Raw genomic sequence first — 21,384 nt, 5'->3', positions numbered from 1 at the left:
TTTAATGTATTTTATTTATCTTCTTTTTCCTTTTATTACCAGTTTCACAAAATCAGGATTATGCAGTGCAGGTATCTTACTTTTATTCACTTATTATGGGTTGTGAACGTTTCCCATCTCATTGTTATTAAATACTTAAGTGTTTTAAAAGGCAGATTAATTAATAACTCCTACCTTCTTATCTTCCTGGAGAAAATATGAACAGATCTGTAACTTTAACACAACAGGAGGCTGTAGGTTTCAAAGGTAGGATTGGTGTTAGGTAAGTAACTGACAGGACAGGGGAATTTCCAGACAGATGTGGTAAGTTCAGAGCCGAACAGACAGAGTGAAGGAGGAGGTGAATAAGCAGTTTAGAAGTTTCTATCTGATTTGGGATTTTTGTGTTGAAAGAGGTCAGGGAGGCACAGGTAGCTCCTACGGCCATGTAGTTACAGAGGTACATACGGAAAGAATGTGGGCAGAAGCAGACCAAGCATACGTGCTCACCTGCTTTTAAGGTACTGTGAAGCAATTAGTTCTGTATTTACCTAACATATACTTTGCTTGTGAAGGTGCTTGGTGCAAGTACCATTACACATTAAGAGTTGATATCTTGAAGTATTTAACCTTGTCGTTCCACTTTTGTTTGATGGTTTTGTGAAGTATTAAAGAATAGGCCTTATTCCATTCACCTGGGCTGATGAGCAGTGGGTCAAGATGAACAAGGGGGTCTGAGCAAATTAGACAAAAGTGGGAGGACCGAGCACTGGTAACTTGACATATGTCCAAAACAAAGGCAGCCCAGAGCCGGGAGGGATTCCTGAGTTAACACCAGAGGGGCCGAGGGGACTGAGCTGTCGCAGGGGAGGCCTAAGCTAAGAGGGGGAGGCAGCTCACCACTGGAGGGGACTGAGAGGGTCACTGGCATCTCTCCTTTCCTCAGCTGACTATTTGCATAGCGGCCTCTGTTTAACTGACTAGGACTGAAGAGCCACAGCATGGCAAGGGCCTGGGCCAGCCTGAAGTTAGGCATAAGTTGAGTCAAATGCCATGGGCGTGTGCTTTATCACAATTACAGGGAGCACCTTTGCATCAGGAAGTCACAACTCGCTCTGTGCCTCCTCACACACCTTTTAAATCATCAGTCTATTCAGGGCCTTTGCACATTGGCAGTTAGAGAGAACAGGTGTCTGTTGCTGTTTCTTTACATTAAGGTCCCTGCCTTTGGCTTTTGTCATGGACTGGTCAGCCTTCAGCTTTGACTAATTGGAGCATGGCAGAGAGATCTCCTCCCTGTAGCTGCTTGGCATTTTCTTAGCAGATGCTTTGGTCCTCTGGAGCCCTTTCCTGCTGCCAATTGAATTTAATCTTATCTCCAAAATCCCTCTTTTCTGTGTTACCAACTCTTCTGACCTTCCTTAGGGACCCATATGGGAAGAGATAAGCTCAAAGAAATGTTCTAAATAAAGGCATCAGATTTCATTATGAAAAGCACAACAAGCACTCGTGAAGTCTTGGCTAGAATGTTTGTTTCACTGAGATGAGGTAGGTTGGAGCAAGAAAAGAATTTTAGAATAAGTTTTAGTCACTTCTTAAATTTTTAACCAGCACCAGGTATGTAAGTTACGTGCTGGGAGCTAGAGATAGCAAGTCGGTTTAGTGATGGCTCTCAAGGGATTTAGGGTACAAGAGTGGAGGGACCAAGTCCATCTGTGATACCAGGACTATGTGGAAAATCTCAGAGGATGCCTGAAGGAGTCTAGGGAGGGAGGGTCTTGATCATTCTGATCATTCCTGGGGAAGGGGATATGAAGAAGGATTCCCCCTGGGAAGGATGTCCCTCAAGCTCTGAGGAACAAGTAGCAGGTAGAGATAAAGTACAGGAAGGATATTTCTGGGCAGACAAAATGGCACAAGTGTGGGTCTGAGGGTTTGAAATAGCCTGATGAATTTGGGAGATGCAAGGTATTACTGGAGTGCATGGCAGTGAGATCATGAAGGTTCTGTATGCATGGCTAAGGAATGTTTTCTTGAAAGCTGTGGGGAGCTGTGAAATGATTTCCAGGAGGGGAGTGGCTCACATCTCACCCTGGCACTAGCAGGAACATGGAGTTGATGGAGAGCAGCCTGGATACAGAAGGCCAAGGGAAAGACCAGAGAGGGGAACAGGAGAAAAGGAGGTACCAGACCAGGGGTGCGGGTGACAAGTGGGAAGATTGCTGGATGTGGAGGGGTAGGGTGAGGGAGAGGATGAATTCTCACTTCCCAGTGCAGAAGAGATGGGAGACATTAAAGAGAGCTCAGGCCTGGAGGGGAAAGATGAGTGTATTTGTGGGCATGTGGAGGGTGAAATGCTTTGCGATATCTGAATGGAGGTGGTTCAGTAGGCAGCTGAGTGTAAGGGTCTGAGGCTCGGGGGAGAAATTTGAGCAGGAGATGAATGTTTGGGGGTCATTCATGTGTAGGTGATGGTTGAAGCTACGGGCATGAATGAGGTCACTCACAGAGAGAGGGAGGATGTGGTGTTGGAAGGGGGGATGAGCATGCAGAATATTAGTTTCAGGGAAAGCAGAGGAAGAGGGCCCCCTCTAAGATTCTGAGAAGGAACAGCAGAAGGATTTGTCAGCACCGTTGTAGAAAAGGCCCAGCAGGAGAATGGCGAGCGGTGTCATCACATTAAGTGTCATAGAGGGGATTGAGCTTGTGGGATGGAGCTAAAGCTTGCAGATGAATGGATGGAGTTGTCGTCATGGCTGAAGCTATAGGCACAGGCTGTAGAACGGCGGCACCTTTGCAAGCACCCTCCTGAAAGGACTGATGAGACATGGGAGAGTCACCAAAGGCGGGACCAAAGGCAGGGAAGCACATTCGGAAAGGCTGCAGGGTAAAATGGGGTGGAGCTGTCAATAAACATGGACTGAAAAGTTCCCATTGGTTTTGGCATCTGGGAGGTCATCTGTGACAACAAAAGCGATGTCAAAAGTGGTTTACAGTGCACATCGTTTGTTGTTTTATGCTTTTCCCCGGACTCTGAGAGATCAGAGGAAGGCTTGAAAAGCACCAACAATCACCATTTCCAGGAGGAAACAGCAGTAGTCACTGTTTCCTGCTGGATCTGCCAGTTCTCAGGGACGTGAGCGGTCATGATGGTGCTGTATGTCTTGGACAGCTAACTGTGATATAATTAATGGAGGAATTTCATAACCCTCTGGTTGTAATGTGGACATGTTTGGGAATGAGCTATGCAGGCTTTGCTGCTGCCAGAGAAGCAGACCGAGAAGGCAAAAGGTGGGGGTAACCGGCCACCGATACTCTTCTCCTGGAGTCAGGTCATTAACTAGGGCTAGGACCAGAGTGGACTCTGGACATTTTAAGCCTGGTTATTACCTATTAAGTATTGAAGACCACGGAGAGTTCTCTCTGTCCAGGACCCTTTAATAATTGCATGTACCCCTGGTGTTTCCAAGTTTACTTCTCCTTACGACTTTTTAAAAAAAATTATAAAAGCAGTATACGGTCATTATAAAAACTCGATAGAGGCAAGTAAAGGGAAAGTCAGCAACCTGCCCTTTCTACTTCCAGACTCTCCCGGCCCTGGCTGAGGTTGCCAGTGTTGGGTGTCACACAATATTGGGCTTATTTTTATGAAACCTCTCTCAGTCACTGGATTATGGATCACAGTGGACCAAGACTGTGCCTCTTGTATTCACCTTACTTTCTGCCACATAGGTGGTTCCTTAAGTAAATGGTTAAAGGAACAAATGATGAAGGTATAAGTGAACAAATGAGTGAATCTCTTGGGCTTTAGCCCTTACAAGCATTGCTTCCATTCCTTCCATTGTAATTTCAGAGAGACACTGGCTGAGAGGAAAGCACCTATTTTTGTCACCTTTTAATTTGTAGGAGTGCTTATTATATGGATGGTACTGCGTGACAAGGGACAGGGTCTGTAGTCCCTTTATCCAGCCTGAGGGTGCCGATTTCTTTGATTATGTGAATAAAATTAATCTATTCAGAAACTGGTAGATGACTGTCAGGGGTGACAACCTTAGCACTTCCCATGGAGTTAGAAGGTGAGCTATTTATAATGGATTTTACGTTCTTAAAAAGGAGTACATCTGAACTTCCGCATTAAGTTCAAGCAGTTTGGAAACTTTTACTGTAAATCCTGTCTGTGTCAGGCAGTGGAGTGCTATCACATAGATAGCAGCAAGAGGAATAATTCTGTCCAAGAGATGACAGGCCAGTGTTCCGAATGTATGGGCAAAACCGTACTTACAGGTTTGAAAGGGAAGATTAGAATGGCCTGCTGATCATCAGACCACAGAAGAAGGGGCTTTTAGGAATGGTGAGATCAAGTATTCCTTCTGTCTAGAAATTTAGACTTCAGATTATGGTCTTCATTCACTTGGAGTGGTGTTTCTCCAGGTGGGCTTGAGACTGCCTCCATTAGAATCCTTGTTAAAATGGCGTATTTCCACCTTACATAAGGACTGCGCAATCAGAATTTCCAGGGCAGGATCCCTGGAGTTTGCATTTTAATCTACAGGAAAACTCATATAAATTTAAATTGGAGCTAGGAGCCTAACAGAACCTATACAGTTCCTGGTGGGGTCAAGATCCCAAACAGCATTTAGGCTAAGCAGATGTCTTTACAATCTGACCTTTCTTGCCTTCAATTAAATCCACAGAATAATGGCTTAAGTACAGGAAATGATTTTTGACCAGTCCAAAAATCAAGTGTCTATTATAAGAACTCGAATTACCCTTCAGCAAAAAAAGCAAACATTTCCCCTTCTTTCTAACCCTTTTCGTCCTAAACTTTGGATGGGGGACCTGTGAGACTTGCTTTAGGATATGAGAATAGAACCACACTTGCCGTAATAGATCATCTTCAGAGTGATGTTCAGCTGAAACACAGTATATTTTATACTGGTCAGGACTGAATTTTCCATAATTCATAGAAACAGCATTGGTTCTGCAAGATTTTCTCAAAACATTGAATTACAAGAAACACTCATTGTAACTCTAAGAAAGAGCTCCAGAACATTTAGCAAGTGTCAGTACCAGCAGAATTTATATGCATGCCTCATACGATGACTACTTTAGGGGGATAATACCAATTTTAACGTGTAAGTTTTGCTATGTTTCTTTTTAAGAAGTTAAATGCATTATAAATAGCATACCTTTTCTTCTGTCAGTTGCCAATTTGTAATTTTTAAGCCGTTAAGCTCTTTTTCTACAGTATTTCTTTGAATCATATAAACATGTTTTTGAGCCCTTTTCAGAATACCTTTTGCACTCTGTTTTCTAGTTTAACCTCTTTTTTTTTTTAAAGGGCTACTTTTGGAAAGGTATACTTGTAGTACCGGTAAGGAGAGGGATTTCTTAAAAATTTATTCTACTTAAAAATGGGAAGGAGGTGGTTCAATTAGATTCAAACAGTCCCCCCTTTCCACCCTCTCCCCGTCTTCCACTGGACAACAAAACAGCTTTCCCTTGTTATGTTGCTGTTTTATGTCCCCTTTGAGGCAACCTAACCCAGCCTTCAGCACACACAGTCTTTATATGTTGGCTCTGCTTCAATCTAAGAGCAGAAATAGCTTTATTATGGAGGTAAATTATGGATGGGAGCCACGAGTAATTGTCAGATACACACTAAAATGACCAGGGCCTCATCATTAGTGGTTCCTAACATGGCTGCATGCTAGATTCAGCCCTTTTTAAAGTACTGCCCTAATCCCAGCCCAGGTCGATTTATTGGAATCTGAGGTGATGATTGGCCCCAGGTGGTTCTGGTATGCAGTCAGGACTGAGAACCAATTAAGTTAAATGCCTCAGTGTTTCTCAGAGGCAGCTTTAAGACCCTCTTTATCTGAATCTCCAGGAGTGTTGCATTAAAAAGGCAGATTCCTTCCCTGGACCCTAGACCTGGTGAAACAGTTGCTAGGAGGGGGGCCAACGCTATCACCAAGTAAGTGATCCCAGTGATTGTACTCTGAAATTGAGAATCCCCAGGCTCTGGGGCACTCAGTGGTTTTAGTTACCTGGGTTGGGATGTGCATCGGAAAGAGCTGGTGACAGTAGTTGAGAATCCGTGTTTTGGCTAGTTTATTTGGGCCACATGGCTTCTCCCTGCCCTTCTGGAGAACTGCATTGTTCACTCCTAGCCCTGCACCCTCTCATCTATTCTGTGTGTTACCCAGAGTGATTTTAGGAGTCTGAATGACTCATTCTAGCCTGTGGTTGAGTCTGTCAATTCACAAACACTGTGCATGGTGTGGGGGTGTGAGAAGAGAACACCAAGTTTAGTAGGATGCTTATTTCAGTTGACAAGAGTCACAGATGCTCATGCAAAGATTAAGTATACTTAAAAAGGTAACATGAGGGGCGCCTGAGTGGTTCAGGTGTAAGCGTCTGCCTTCAGCTCAGGTCATGATCCCAGGGTCCTGGGATGGAGCCCCACATCGGGCTCCCTGCTCCACAGGAAGCCTGCTTCTCCCTCTCCCCCTGCTTGTGTTCCCTCTCTCTCGTCTCTCTCTGTCAAATAAATAAATAAAATATTTAAAAAAAAAGGTAACATGAGACAGGGGAGCAAGCCCATAGAATTCATGCAAAGGAGGGGTCTGACCACAGGCCCTGATTTGCACTTCAGGGGAGGGAGTCTTGTGGTCCAGGGAAGATGGAGGAGACTGGGGGCAGAGATGAAGACTTAATTTTTTGGATCAAGAACATTCATCCATTGGAAGACTTAGAATTTCCCTAGAGAATTTTGATGCATAAATACCAGTCATTGTAATTTTGTTCCTATTTTAAATGGGAATAATTAAAATAAGCTGCAGTTTTGAGTGAATGTTGAATGAATGGATGAATACAAATACTGTTTTTTTAGTTTTTTAGTTTTTGGTATTTAGTTGCTGTTACCGAGAAGTTTAAGTAGGCAATATTCAGAATTTTGTTCTGGGAGGAGGGTAAGTAAAAAGAAGTGCCAAACTGTCCACATGTTTTTATTCCTTTCCCATTATTCTATATGAAACCTAACATTCTGTAATTCTTTTTTACTTTTTGGTTGATTTGTTTTTATATTTGCACATCGGGATCTTGTGTCACAAGACATATTTGTATTTGCTTAGCCAGAACTCTGCTGGGGAGGAAAAGCTGAGGCGTGAAGGTTATTTTGGTAATTGTGGCTGGAATTGGGTGAAAACCTTCTGGGCTGGGAAAGTTTTTTGGCAGCACAAGTTACCGAGACTCTAAAATAAAACTTTGGCAAAGGTCCCTCTGGGGCGCTGTGCAGAGAGACCCACGTCCGCCTTTCTGCTCTGCGTTGTGCCTTCACAGACACGGGGAAGGCTGCTCAGGCAGGAATTAGGCCTTTGTCTACGAGGCTGGCGGCCGCCTGGGTGAGTCTGTGGTGGTTGGAATAATATGATAAATGGGATGATGCCTTTGAAAAAAATTTCCATTTAGCATTTTTTTTTTCCCCCTGCACACCCAGAGGAACAGCTGTGGCAGCAAATGCAGACTTGAATCATGCATTCATATTTAGTCTTGTTTGACAATCCCAGATATTTTTAAGCAGGATCGAGTCAGGCAACCAGCATTACAGCATTCAAACTGTCTTAATCAGCCAGACTGTTTGGCACACAAGAACCTTGTTTTACCCAAGTAGTAAATAATTCTCAATGAAGCAATATGATGTACCGAGTGTGCCCAAAGTCTCACCATTTGGTATTTTACTACAGCTTGTCAGCATCCCTTTCTACATGCTTGTTCCGTTCATCACTAGTTGTTTATAACTTGTAGTGTTTGAATTCTGTGTTTGGCCAGGTCTCGATCGATGGTTTTTAGATATAATAAGGACCCTAACTTCAATATGACCCTCCCATTTTCCTTTTTGCCCTAATGCAGCATTGCCTGCTACATGCATGGTTCATTTTTTTGCTGAGAATGTTTCATACTATGACTCCTTGTTTCCTTCTTAAGAGCCTGGACCATGGGGTTTTGTCATTTGCCTCTGCTATGGATAAGTGGCTCTCATCCATTGAGTCGGCTCTCCATTTATGGGCCTTCCTTCTCCCAGGCTCCTCTCCCGTCCCTTCCTCATAGCCCTGGCTCTGAAGTCCACACTCTCCAGGCCTCCCTTCCCTCCCAGCACTGCCCTCCTTGTTGCCTTCTGGGCAAAGATGGGAATCCACAGCTTTTTCCACATCTGTTGCCTCCCTGCTCACTCCACAAATTTTCCAAACTACAACAAAAATCGAACCGAGAACACATTAACACGAACTTCTCCCTTGACCTTGGTATCTCCCTCAAGCTACAAACCCCTTTTCTCTCCCCCAGGCTTTTTGAAGGCATACTTCCCCAGGTTCTCAGGCTTATAGATTTTTAATGGATCGTTATAATTTTTTTTTTAATGGGATTGTGACACAGGATTGCTAACTCTTTATTTTGATAAGGGAAACTATCAATGTCATTTTAGTAAAAGACAAAGAGGTTTCAACCCTCCAGGCAAGACATAATCTCTGATGAAACAGAGGGCAACAGTCCTTTTAAATACATAAATTTGGCTTCATGATCAGAAAACCTTGTCACCTTCTCCCCAGTTGCCTTGTCTGCCAATTAGGAATACTGTGTCTCTCACTAGAATTTGGCCCCTATTGCTTTTACACTCCCCTTCTCTTTTTCCACAGAAGGCAGTGGATAACACTGGCTTCTCACTTTGTGCTTTGACTTCCCCTCAAACCACCATGTGTGTATCCTTTTGAAGGTGACAGCAAATTCCTAATAGCCAAGTCTGTCTCTTCCTTACCTGTTGGTTGTCACTTGGACCACCCCTCTTGGTGACACTCTGTGCTCCCTGACTTCTTAGCTCTGCCCCCACAGTTCTCTTCTGTCTGCCTGTTGGGTGCCCCCTGCCCATAACGGGAGGTTCACGCTTGCTTGCTTGCTTTCTTCTTGGACTGTGCACCTACCCCCACTTGCGTGTGAAATGCCTGCCAAGTGGTAGCTCAGAATTGCAGTCTTGTGTTTCTGCTTCCTCTTTCTCTCCATATTCATTTCCCCAGGCATCTCTTATTCCAGCATGTTTGGAGCTGATGGGATCTGACTGTCCAGATCCTCAACCGCTACTTCTGGGGCTTCCTCAGCCCTGAGGCAGATGGACTAGAAATTCAAAGCTCTGCTCTTCCTACAAGTCAGCAGAGCGATCTTGGACAATCTAGTTAATGTTCCGAAGCCTGCTTCTGCATCTGTTAATGGGACTACTGTCTGAGGATTTGTTGTCAGGATTAGAGATGATGCATGCAAAATGCCCTTTGCAGGACCTGGTATATTATAGGCCCTAAGGATGGCGGCTCTTCTTATTTGGAGACAATCACGTGGAACAGCAGGAATTGGAGGGGAGGAGTTCTTCTTTTTCAGAGCCATAACTGTCACTTTTTCTGATCTTGAGCCTGTCCCCAGCTTTTTCTCTGAGTGCCTGACTTTCCACTTGTGGCTAAGATGGCAGTGACAACAGCTGTTAGGTGACTAATTTCAAAAGAGGCTCCTCTGAGTACCAGGCTGTCAGGTAGTAATTTCAGATCTTCATCGGAAGTAGCAGTACTGTGCTAGAAAATGTAAAGTGTCTATATGGTTGAAAGGAGGGCTTCGTGTATGTGTGTGTATGTGCATGTGTGCATATGTCCATGCACCACCATGGCGGCCAGCTGGGCGTGTCCGCTCAGCACTGACCAGGGTGAGCCATGGCCCTCATTTTCTTTTTTAAAAAACACTTATTTAAATTCAGTTAATACCTGTAGGTCATGTCTTACACATTTTCCCTTTGTAGACTAGAAATACAAATGTAATTAAACTCTGACGGGCAGTTGTTCATCTTGAACAAGTCTTGAAGTGGATTATTGAATGTCGGTGCAGAGTTTAGGCAAGGTTAGCCATCTCTGATGTCCATATGCATGCTTGTGAATTGTTGCATTCCTGTTAGGGTTCCCTCTGTCCCCTATTTCTCTGCAGGGCAGTTCAAGGGTGGCTTTCTTTGTGATGGTCCCATTTGTTGATGCTGCATTATTTTTTCTTTGTCTCTGACTTGGTTTAACATCAGTGATGTCGTATTGAGGTACTGTCTTCAAATTCTTGACAGTTCATGCAGTTACATCATTCTTTGTCTAAGATTGGATACTAATAGTGGGCGCCTGGGTGGCTTAGTCGATTAAGTGTCTGCCTTCAGCTCAGGTCATGATCTCAGGGTCCTGGGATTGAGTCCCGTGTCGGGCTCCCTGGTCAACGGGGAGTCTGCTTCTCCCTCTGCTTCTACCCCACACTTGTGCTTGCTCTCTCTCTCTCAGATAAATAAAACCTTTAAAAAAAAAGAAATTAAAAAAAAAAGACTGAATACTAATAACCAAGACTTCTTTAAACACTCAGTTTTTTGTCTTTCGACAGAAGTTCTTGATGACATTTTTCCCCCTAGTCTAAGTGTCGTGTTGGGGATGAGAGGAAGGCAAGAAAACACATGCCACAGACTCCACAAGTTGATATAAAAAGCGACCCACACTCAAAACCAGTCAGTGCCACTTGAGGAGAATTGCCTTTTTCTCCCCTCTTGTAGTCCTTTCCATTTCCTTACTTTACCAAGTTATCCGTATATTACCTCATTTTACCTCTCAGTGGCCCTGGTTGGTGGATGAGGCAGATAACCTGAACACCCCTTTTGTGAGGGACCCGAGGCTCAGAGCAGTGGACGTTTACCTATGTTAAGTGAGGATGCTGGCCCTGGGATCTCTCTTCTGATCCAGGCCCAGTGCGGTGAGTAAGGACGTATTGTTGAACGGCCGCCTGTTAAAGACCTACGCTGTGGTAAAGGCTAGGGAGCCTCTGCAGACATTGTAGATCTGACCCCTGAGCTAGTTAGTGAGGACACATCTAGGGGGAAGCAAGGTACTGAGTAAAGTTTATCGCTAATTGCCTTTGAGCAGAGTGCTTACAGAGAGAAGTGTTGGGCACTGTGGGAGGCCCAGTCTGTCTGAGGGGATTCAAGGAAAGTTTAATAGAAATTTTGTGACACTGTATTTGCCTCTTTGTCAGTGGTGCTGATTAAATTCTTTCTCTTGCCTGGTGGGAGCTACATTAAGCAAGAAATAATGAGGAAACATTTTACTATTATGTTCTTAATCAAATACTATACTTAGTTTCAATACTGCGTCATAACCAAAAGTTGTTCAAGGTTAGCCATACCATAGGATAAATTTAAAGCTTCTTCTTTGTTACTTCGGTATCTTTAATTACGTTATCTTGAAAATGGAGTATTTGATTTTGTTTAATCAGAAGAATTCGAGAAGCAAAAAGTTTGAGGCTGTCCTAAGCTGTCAGATGGGATGGCGCACTTCCATGGAGTTTCTCAAGATTCAGAGGCTCTGCTACGCTTGGGGCCGTCGGGTTGGGTTTTGCGGTTTCTCTTGACCTCACACATTCTTTCTAGAGACAAGACAGGTTTACGGTGAGGAGCACAGACTCTGCGGGGAGAAAGCCTAAGTTCAAAGCCTGGCCCTCCTGCTTACTGGCCAGGCCCGTCCCCCCTGCTGTGCCTCCGTTCCTCATCCAGAGAATGGAGGCGATCCCAGGAGCCTTCCTAGTTATCATGAAGGCTTACGGGAGTTAATTTGTGCCAAGTGCAGAGATTCATGCATGACACTTTTTTAAGTGCTCAGTACAGGCTCCACAGCCATGGCTGTTTTTTCAGTCAAGTTTCACAAAGGGTCCTCAGAGTGTAGCACGGCTGGAACCGGGGAAAGAGGCTGCCCCACGCTTGGACCGAATCCAGGTCCCTGACCTTGCTAGCACCTTGTACTAACAAAGCTAACACAGCCGCCTTGCTGTGGAGCTAGTCGTGCTGAGGCAGTAAGTGTAGATGATTGCTTACAGAGCTCTTGCTCCACTTTCAAAGATAAAATTTCAACTTACCCACTTGCCACGTAATAGGCCCAGAAGTTTAAAATGTTATTCTTTGCAGTTTTACAAAAAAAAAAACAAATTAATGAGGGGGGCTCATCATTTGATTTCTTTAAGCATTCCTAGTCTTCTTCAACTTCCTATGTCTAAATGCTGTCAACATGAATTAGATAATCCTAGAGAATAGCCACCAAAATACTTAAGACTTTTGTTTTGCATCGCGTTTTATGGTGCTCTCCGTGGAGAGAACCTAGTATTCTCACTTACTGACCTCAGATGGGTCTTGAGCCTAGGAGGAAAAGAGATTCTATGTATATAGAACAAGAAATGCCAGTAAGTAATTGATTTATCCAGAAAGAACTTGTGCAATGGACGGGGGCTACCGTCTAAACAGGCGGTCTATGCACAGTCCTCCATGAAAGGAAATGCCCTGGATGTTTGTAAACTCACACATGCTTAGAGGGAACCTGAGATGTCCGTCAGTCCAATCTATCTCCATCACAAGAGGGGTCCCAAAATGGCGATAGCTTTTCAGGAAAGGGTGTGGTCCACCATGAGGATTCTGGGCATGTGGGAAGAGAGCCCTCAATCCCCGCCGAAGAATGTGGACTAAGCCTCTGTATTTGTGGGGGCAGGGAAGTGGGGAAGGTAGAATCTCAGCTTGACGTGTTACAAATGGATGTCCAGAAAAGAATATGAGTGCCAGGAAGGGCAGGGGATGTCTTTTTAAATCACTATTTAACCGATAATATCTGTGGTGAAAGCTGTAGTCTGTCTTGGAAGCCCTGGGGGCTAATGATGCCAGGATTGTTGTCTGCCTGGTGGTGGTGAAGATATTTTGCACTGATAGAGTTTAGGGGTAATTATCCATTTCCTGTATACAGGCGGTAGCATTGGTCATATTAGTAAATTACTGATTCACTATTTTTTAAGTACAATTACATCTCACTAATTGGAGGCAATTCTGATTCAGAAATAATGATGGCTTAGAGTGGGTCCAAATTAAAGGTTATCTTAAGAAAGTTGTAGGGAAAAGATTACTTACTTGTATAATCATTCACAGACATTTTGTAAATATCAAATTTTATGCTGTTATTGTTAGACATAGATGAGACAAAGCTAGTTTGAATTAATGAAAAATATGATTAAAATCTTTTGTTTTACCTTATATGGAAGCTTGAACTAAGGTGGATGTTAGCAAGTAGAAGTTTTGGGGTACATTCCTTAATGAGTAGATGAAAAATCTTTTGTTTTACCTTATATGGAAACTTGAACTAAGGTGGATGTTGGCAAGTAGAAGTTTTGGGGTACATTCCTTAATGAGTAGATGAAAATCTCATTATTTCTGATATTTTTATGTAAATAGATGTTTCTTCAGAAGTTAATCGCTACTGCTTCTCAGATAGTTACAACAATGGCAAAAGCCCTCTAAATCCTCTCATCTCTATTAATAATGCTACTCTTCTTCCTCAGATTATTTGGCCTTAAATGGAAACCAGTGGTCCTCTCTACTGATCTCCCTCAAATATTAATGAATGAGGTCAGAGTGCCATGTGCTTTTATTCATGCTACTCTTCTTTATCCTTGGGACAGCCCTAAGCCGGCGGTGATTAATCCCCTTTTTATAGAAGAGGAAACTCCTTGTCTAGCAAATTAATTGTAAATAGCTCAACCTGGCGTTTGGTAATCTGTTATCAAGAGATCGCTTCAGCCTTCTCTCCACATACTCCCGTATTGATATCCTGAAATTCATACTGTACAATCTTTTCCCAGGGCTTACCCTCTCCTCGCTGCATTCAGTGTCCCATTCATGCCTGGTTTTCTCCTCTGCTCTTACTTATTTGGTTCAAAATGTAAGTGTCCTTTGTCTAATTTTCTCTTTTCTCTGATCTTGTGTAGCACCGAAGGTATGATATGCTGGCATTAATTAAAAAAAAAAAAATCTGTTGATGACCCATTTTACAGATAAGGAAATTAAGGCACAGGTAGGTTAAGTAGTTTGCCCTCTGGCATAAAACTAGCAAACGCAGAAAACTGGTGCAGATTGCTCTTGTGGCTGTTTGGATTTGATGGAGGACAAATTGGATACAGGGAGAGACCATTTAAGAGGATATTCTAGTCATCTAGATGACTGAGGTCTGAACTAAGTTGATAATAGGAGTGGACAGAAAAAGATGGAGAATATGAGAAGGATTTGGAAATTGAATGTAAGAATTGGCATGGGGGAAAGGATTCAAATTAGTTTTTTAATGAGGTTGGTGGTCAGCCTAGGTTTCACTGAGAAGGTGGCATTTATATATATTTTTTCATATTTTTACTCTCAAACCTCCTATTTGTCCTGAGTAAAACATTTAAGGATCAAAGGGGATTTCAACTGGGAATAACCTACAAGCTTTACACTCCCTCTTGTCAGAGATCTGGGACTAAGCAGTTTTCTTACCAGTAAAATGGAGATAATACTAACCTTACGGGGATATTTCATGACCCAAATGAGAGAGCAACTGTTCTTATAGGGCCTTAGTAACATTAGCTTCTCATTCATTCATTTGACACCTGTGTACTGATTAAGCTCACTACTGTGTCAGCTTTAGGGAAACAGCAACAGACAAGACCCACAAAGTTTTTCTTTGCAATGAACACAGAATTTAATAAGGGAGGTTGACTGCAAACAAAATTATTAAAACTGTCACAGATCTCACAAAGGTGAAGCCTGAGGAAACTGAGAGTGGGGGGAATCCAGCCTCATCTTGGGACCCATGAAAGGTGTCCCTGAGGATATGACATTTTAGCTGGGTATTTAAGGATGAGTAGATGTTTTTCTTCCTCGGTTTTTTATTCTAATATTTTTAGCAACCTAAAGCAAATGAGTACTCAGGACTCTTCAAACCACACCATTGCTGCCCTTGTCTAAAGCTTCTGTTTGTACGAGCAGATACATTCTTTTTCTTCAAGTTCATAATGTGCATATGGTAGAAGGAAATGGTCTTGGGAGTCAGGAGGCCTGTGTTCTGTTTGCTGATCTGCTACTTCTCCTGTGTGTATGAGCAGGTTATCCTAAGGAGGGAATGCCTTCCTATGAAGCAGACCTCTCTGTCAGCTCTGTGTGGACCGAGTCCAGCTATGCTGTTCTCTGGCATTTGCTTTTGTTACTCTCAGATCTCTAGATTCCAGCCCTGACCAGAGTTTCTCACAGCTGCTTTTCATGTGTTCCCTTGACAGACCCATCTTCCCAAGCCTCAGTGATGTTTCTAGTGCTCTGGAGAATATTTAAGAGGGGCACCTAATAGACATACCTTTCCTCTTTCTCTGTTTCCTTGCTTTTTTTTTTTTGTCTTGGACAGAGCAACAAGTTGCTGTGTAACTTCTGTGTCCGGCTTGATCTTCTTTGGCACTTGTGAGGTAACTGGTGTGACATGTGCACCTCTTTCCTCAGTCTTATAAAGACTGCTCACCAAGCCCTGAGGTAGTGGCAGAAGAGGGACTGTTGTGGAGTGCACAGGCCAACCAGCACCTTTCAGACCAAGGCAGGCCACGACGTGTCACTGTCTCACTTGCCTGGAGAGCCGTGCTTGTTCTGTGATGGATTTATGTGTGTTCATTCATTCTTAAGCATGACGGTGCTGTGATCTCAGCATGGGAGGCTCAAGCACTCGTTGGAATAGGCCTGTAATGATGAGGAAGCCATTTCATCTCTCTGAGGCTTACTGTCCACTTTGTACAATGGAAGTTAAAATAATTTATGTTGAGATGAAGTAAGGTAATACATCTAAAAGGGCCTCCCAGTGTGTTTGTATTTAAAACATTTGTGTGTTTTAAAAATCCATTCCGGACTCGAGTATGTGTGCCTGTGTATATAGCTATGATATTTATGAAACGAGGGTCATAATGTTTGTTCTTTACTACCTTATATGACCGTGCAAGGCAGAGAATACTGTAACAAGAATGTTACCACAAATTTAAATGATTTTGACTTTTAAGTTTGAACTGAAAGCATTTATATAGCTTCTGATTACTTTGCAGTTGCTGGCCCAGGGCATCTATTTTCCCCCTTATTTCTCCCTTCTTCCTGCCACCCCCACCTGAGAAATATTAGGTATGTTTTGGCTCAGCTTGCATTTGTAGAACTAGTAGAAGAAACAGCATGGGACCAGGAGAACCTTTTCTATTTTAGGCCTTCTTAATGTTAATATGTCCAAAATAAATGTATCCTTGAAATTAAATGCTATGAAATTAATCTTTAAAGCCCTAAAAGCTGTAACCCCACGTTTTGTACCAAGAGAAAGAGGAATTTAACAATTTTGGTCATTTCAAAATCACGATATTTAGTGACCAGTAAACATAGGGAAAAATAGTAATAAAAATAAAAATATTCAGTAAAAAAAAAAATATTAGTAATAAAAGGAATATAAAACAAAATGTTGCCAGACTATTTTTACCAATAATATTAGCAGGGTTTTGTTTGTTTGTTTGTTTGTTTTAAGAGAGAGAGCAGGGTAGGGAGAGGGGCAGAGAGTGGGAGAGAGAGAATCTTAAGCAGGCTGCATGCCCAGTGTGGAGCCCGACGCAGGGCTCGATCTCACCACCTCGATATCATGACCTAAGCTGAAATCAAGAGTCAGACGCTTAACTGACTGAGCCACCCAGGTGCCCAATATTGGCAGTTTTTAAAATGAGAGAAAGAAAGGAGGAGGAGAAGTGTTGAATTAGGCACCTTGTTCAGGCTGATGGAAGTATAAACAGGTATAACTTGCCTTCCTCTAAGGCAATTTAATAGTATTTACCGAAGACTGTAGAGTTGTTAATGCCTTCGACACAGTAATTACAATTCTAGGAGCTTAGCCTAAGGAAATAATCAGAAATGGATATAAATATAATTATAACATCAGGAACTTGGAAACAACCTAAATGTCTAACAATGAGGGATTGATTAAATGAAGTATGAAAATATATGCAGTGGGTTTTCTGCCATTAAAAATGGTAAACTGGACAAATAAAGATGGGGAAAAGTTTGTAAAATAATGTACAGTGAAAAAAACCCAAATCAGCATGAATCTAGTATTTTGAAATATAATCTATTTATATACACTGTGTGCATGTGTATGATGGCAATGAAAAAAATACATCAGAGTAGATCATCGTCTCTAGCCGATGGAAATGTTGGTGGTTTTTATTTTCTTCTTTGGACTTTTGTGTATTTTCCAAATTGTTATATTTATACCAAGAAGAAGAAAGCCCATAATTTTAAAATGCATACTCTAGAATACTGTGTACTGATACAACTATGTGAAAATGTAAGGAAAAATAGCTTAATGGGAATTATGACAGAATACCATCAGTGACTTTTGATTGGGTGATGGGACTTGATGGTGGTGGGGGTTTTTTTTCCCACTTTTTCTTGAGAAATAATTGACATTCATCACTATATAAGTTGAAGGTGTAGAGTATGATGGTTTGATTTACATATATCATGAAATGATTACCACAACAGATTCAGCTAACATCCATCATTTCATATAGATACAATAAAAAGAAAAGAAAGAAAGGAAAAGAAATTTTCTTTTTGTGATGAGAACCCATAGGATTTACTCCTCTACCAATATTCAAATATACTATAGAGCAGGGTTAGCTATAGTCATCGTGTTGTACATATTATATCCCTAGTACTTATCTGTCCTATAACTGGAAGTTTGTACCATTGACCACCTTCATCCAATTTTTCCCCCTCTGGTAACCACAAGTCTGATCCCTTCCCTTGTGTTGTTTTTGGGTTTGTTTTTAAGATTCCACATGTAAGTAAGTTCCTACGTTATTTGTCTTTTTCTGACTTATTTCACTTGGCATAATGCCTTCAGGGTCCATCCATGTGTGTTGGCTTTTTAATACTTTTTCTTTAATGTGCTTCTACTAAGAATGTATCTTCTATTAGGAAAGCAAATATAAAATAAATGTAGAAAAATACTTTAGAAATCCATGCCACATTTGAATAGAGGTAGTTTACTAGATATTCTCTTGTGACTGTGGTCCATCTTGAGGATGGTGAAAAGTATTAACAATGGTGGTAAATGATAGATGTTTTCTTTGCTCCTACAGATATTCCTGAAATTCCAGAAAGCATCTCATTCTGTAAAGCACTACAGATAGCTGACTTCAGCGGAAACCCACTGACTAGGTAACCTTTCTGCTTGCTTTGCTGTCTATAGTACTGAGGATATCCTTTTTGAGAACCAAGCCATGAACACAACCTGGTCACACATTGTGGGGGTACCTAGATGGATGGTTGTCTCTATCAAGGATGATTGACCTTCACAGATACTTATTTATAAATCACACTGTGCAGTGAAAGGCACACTTGTGCTATTGATGGAACATTGAAAGAATATTGGTAGGGGATGAAGGGAGGCACTGTGGAGTATACAAAACAGGAATGAGGACTACATTTCTGAAGCCGTGTGAAGCACTGAAGTAGTTCATAAATCCCCTATTGCTTATCTTGTCTTGTGGGATAAGACTGAGTTCTAAACTCCCAGAGAACTTACCCTCTAGTTATCCAAGGAGAAGTCCTAATAAGGGATGTTTTTTTCCACTCTAGTAATGAAACTGTCTATAACTGTCTATAACTGTCCTCCAGCTCGCCCTTTAAAACAAACAAACAAACAAACAAAAACTCTGCCCACACCACTGTTTCCTTACTTTAGCAGTAACTGTGAGTATTTCTTTGGGATTCTTCCTCCACGTAGAGCCCCCTGTCCCTGTCTTACTACTGATTCCGGGCTTGCTCCTTCTAGTATGACACAGCACGCTGCCTGGGCGTAGCTGCGTGGCACTGTTGTGAGCCCTCCTGGCTCCTGGCTGAGTCATGAGGCCACTGATCACTGGCTTCCAGGCACCTGTATTACCAGGTTACCTGAATTGTTGCACACCTGGCAATGCAGACGCAGTCCCCAGGAAAAGTCCTAGAGGCGTCTCTAGGCCAGGTGGGTCCATATCATGATTTCTAGACTCTGTAAGCAACCTCAGAAGAAAGGTACCCTTCCCTCTTCCCTTCTGTTCTTTTTTTTTTTTTTTTTTTTAAATATATAGGAAAATTGAGATGAGGTTAAAATTTGAGATACGTATCACCCATTGCTTGGGTCTTTCTGGGTATGGAGTGCCAGGGAATGTCTGTTTAGTGTTGTTTTCCCCATATCTGCTATTTTTAAGAAGTAAATATGTTTTAAAAAATATTTTTGATTTTCCTCTTTGAATTTCAGTGACTGTGTTACTAATAATCTCTGTTTTTATGAAAAATAGTAAATCTAGTAAGCTCTAACTCATAGCTGCCCTCAGGTCTTGTCTTCTTTCTTAACCATCATCCCTACAATTGTCCCTCTTCTTCAAACCTTTCTGTACCTCCCTGTTCCTATGAGGTAAAGTCCCTGCTCCTCCGGGTGCTATGTAGCTGCCCCTGCCTGGGATCTGAACTTGGCCTGTCTTTCCACGTTCATTGCCCCCGGTTGCCTGTGTCAGACGTCATGCTCGACTGTTAGAAAGTGCTCATAGGTCATTTGTTTCACTCTCTGGTCTCTCTGCACTCCTGTAAGGTGTATATTCAGCATGACATTTCTTTGGGAAGCCTTTACTTACTCCCCAGAGTCCCCTCTGCTGGGCTTCTGAAATGTTCTATGCGTAGAACATTTTTTTCATTAACACTTGAAATTTACATTTAAATTATCGCTTTGACCAAGACTCCCCAATTAAACTGAGAAAGTTAACTTATATTCCTCTATTGTTTATCATTTTATCTCCAGCTCTCCCTTAATTTCTGGAATGGAGTAAACACTCCGTTAAGTGTTTGTTGAACTGAACTAAGCTATTTATCCTTAAGGCAGCTTGTAGGGTTAGGCAGCTGGGAAATACTCATTATGCTGCCCTGGAGGTTTTTTTTTCTTTCTTTTTTTTTTTTTTTTAGCCATTCAATTGCTTAATCCCCTTTTCTACCTCTTTAGTTTTCCTTTTCTAATGCCTGCTGACACATGACTTTAGCATTATCTCAAAACTCCCTGGACCAGAACACACCCACATTGTAGGAGGCTTTACTCAGTTTTTATCCTGGCCTGACATATGGGAGGTTTCTTAAAGTAAAGCCTTTTGGATTTGGCAGGTGCAGTCCTTTAAGAATTGCGACGACTTATCTATAAGGTGAAAGGACCTGAAAAATTATTGAGTCGGACCTACTTATTTTATGGCTGAAGAAACGAGGCTGAGAGATTAAATGGCCTTCTGAGATGATGCGGCCTCTCAGTGGCAGCTCGGACTAGAATTCCCTTCCCCTAGCCCAAAGTCTGCTTCCTTCTCACACACACCAGTTTGGCTCTTAATGCTGACAGCCAATAAAAAAGGAAGTCAGCCATTTCAAAATACATTTTCCTTATATTTAAGATCATTTTAGCTAGTTTTAAAATTATAAAATGATATGTGCTTTAGGTAGAAACTCAGGCAGCAGATAAAGTTGCATCTTTTTAAGTATAAATAAACAATCTTAACCTCTGTTAACGCTATGGAAGAGGTTTCAACTTTGTCGAAACCATTCCTGAGAATGTATCTCAGTCATAATAAAATCCTAGAACTCTCATCTTGCAGGGCCTGGATTTACTTTTGAAGTTTGGAATTACCTATATTTTATGTCAAACAGTAACCTAGAATTTGCTAGAAAGAGGAAAAAAATGAAAGATTCTAATGTATAGAGACTATCACTAAGGAAAGAAGTCCTCCCTCCCCATGCCTCCCCCCCCAAAAAAAATGAGTCATGTGTTCTGTTGTCTATATCAGCAGATTTACGTATAAGGACCTTTGGCATTTTAGATGCAATGAGATCTTTTTAACTTTAGTTTTCTTTTTCCTCCGTAACTGGAGGTAACCATAGAAATACTGAAAGTGAACTTTCTTGGTAAGTTTTTGAATACTTTTATTTTGAAACCTCACTCTTCAGTAGAGTTTAAGGGAAGTATAAAAAAATTTCCTTTTGTGTGGAACATAGTGAAACATAGAATTATCTCAAGTGACTGGCATCTTAAATCGAGTTAAAAGAAAAGTATTAAGAAAGCAGCAATTGCTGTCAATTGATCAATTCTGAGTAATCCATAGCTTTGCCCCGGGTATTATAATCTAGAGGAAAAAAGATTATTAAGCTGCTGTCCTGTGTTTTGTTATAATCTTCTGGGCTAAACTTTCTCTTTATTTTCTGCTAATCAATAAAATGTTCTCCCTCATAGGCACTTTCAGCTGCAGCAGCTGTTTTATCTGTTTCTTTCATGAGGCACTGGGCAGTGCCACAGCATTTTTTTTTTCCCTTTATTCTGAGAGCTTGCGTATCTTTTCCTCTGTAATTATTTCTGGATCACCCCACCAAGCATTTATCATGCCCCTGTACTTCTAGGTAAACCAAGCCTTGTTTTTTTTCCTTATCGATGTCTT

General features: G+C 41.9%; 1 protein-coding gene across 1 annotated transcript in view; it reads left to right on the top strand.

Annotated features, from left to right (window-relative positions):
* Positions 1-21,384, top strand: part of LRRC1 (leucine rich repeat containing 1) — a 127,597-nt gene that overhangs the window by 61,113 nt on the left and 45,100 nt on the right. The window contains exon 3 of the mRNA XM_032409640.1: positions 18,022-18,100. Coding sequence (XP_032265531.1) covers positions 18,022-18,100 — 79 coding nt within the window. The remainder of the gene's footprint in view (positions 1-18,021; positions 18,101-21,384) is intronic.

This window comes from Phoca vitulina, unplaced genomic scaffold, assembly GCF_004348235.1.
Source record: "Phoca vitulina isolate PV1807 unplaced genomic scaffold, GSC_HSeal_1.0 scaffold11, whole genome shotgun sequence".
Taxonomy (NCBI): domain Eukaryota; kingdom Metazoa; phylum Chordata; class Mammalia; order Carnivora; family Phocidae; genus Phoca; species Phoca vitulina.
The sequence above is the reverse complement of the archived record's forward strand: the minus strand, read 5'-3'. Positions and strand labels throughout refer to the sequence as shown.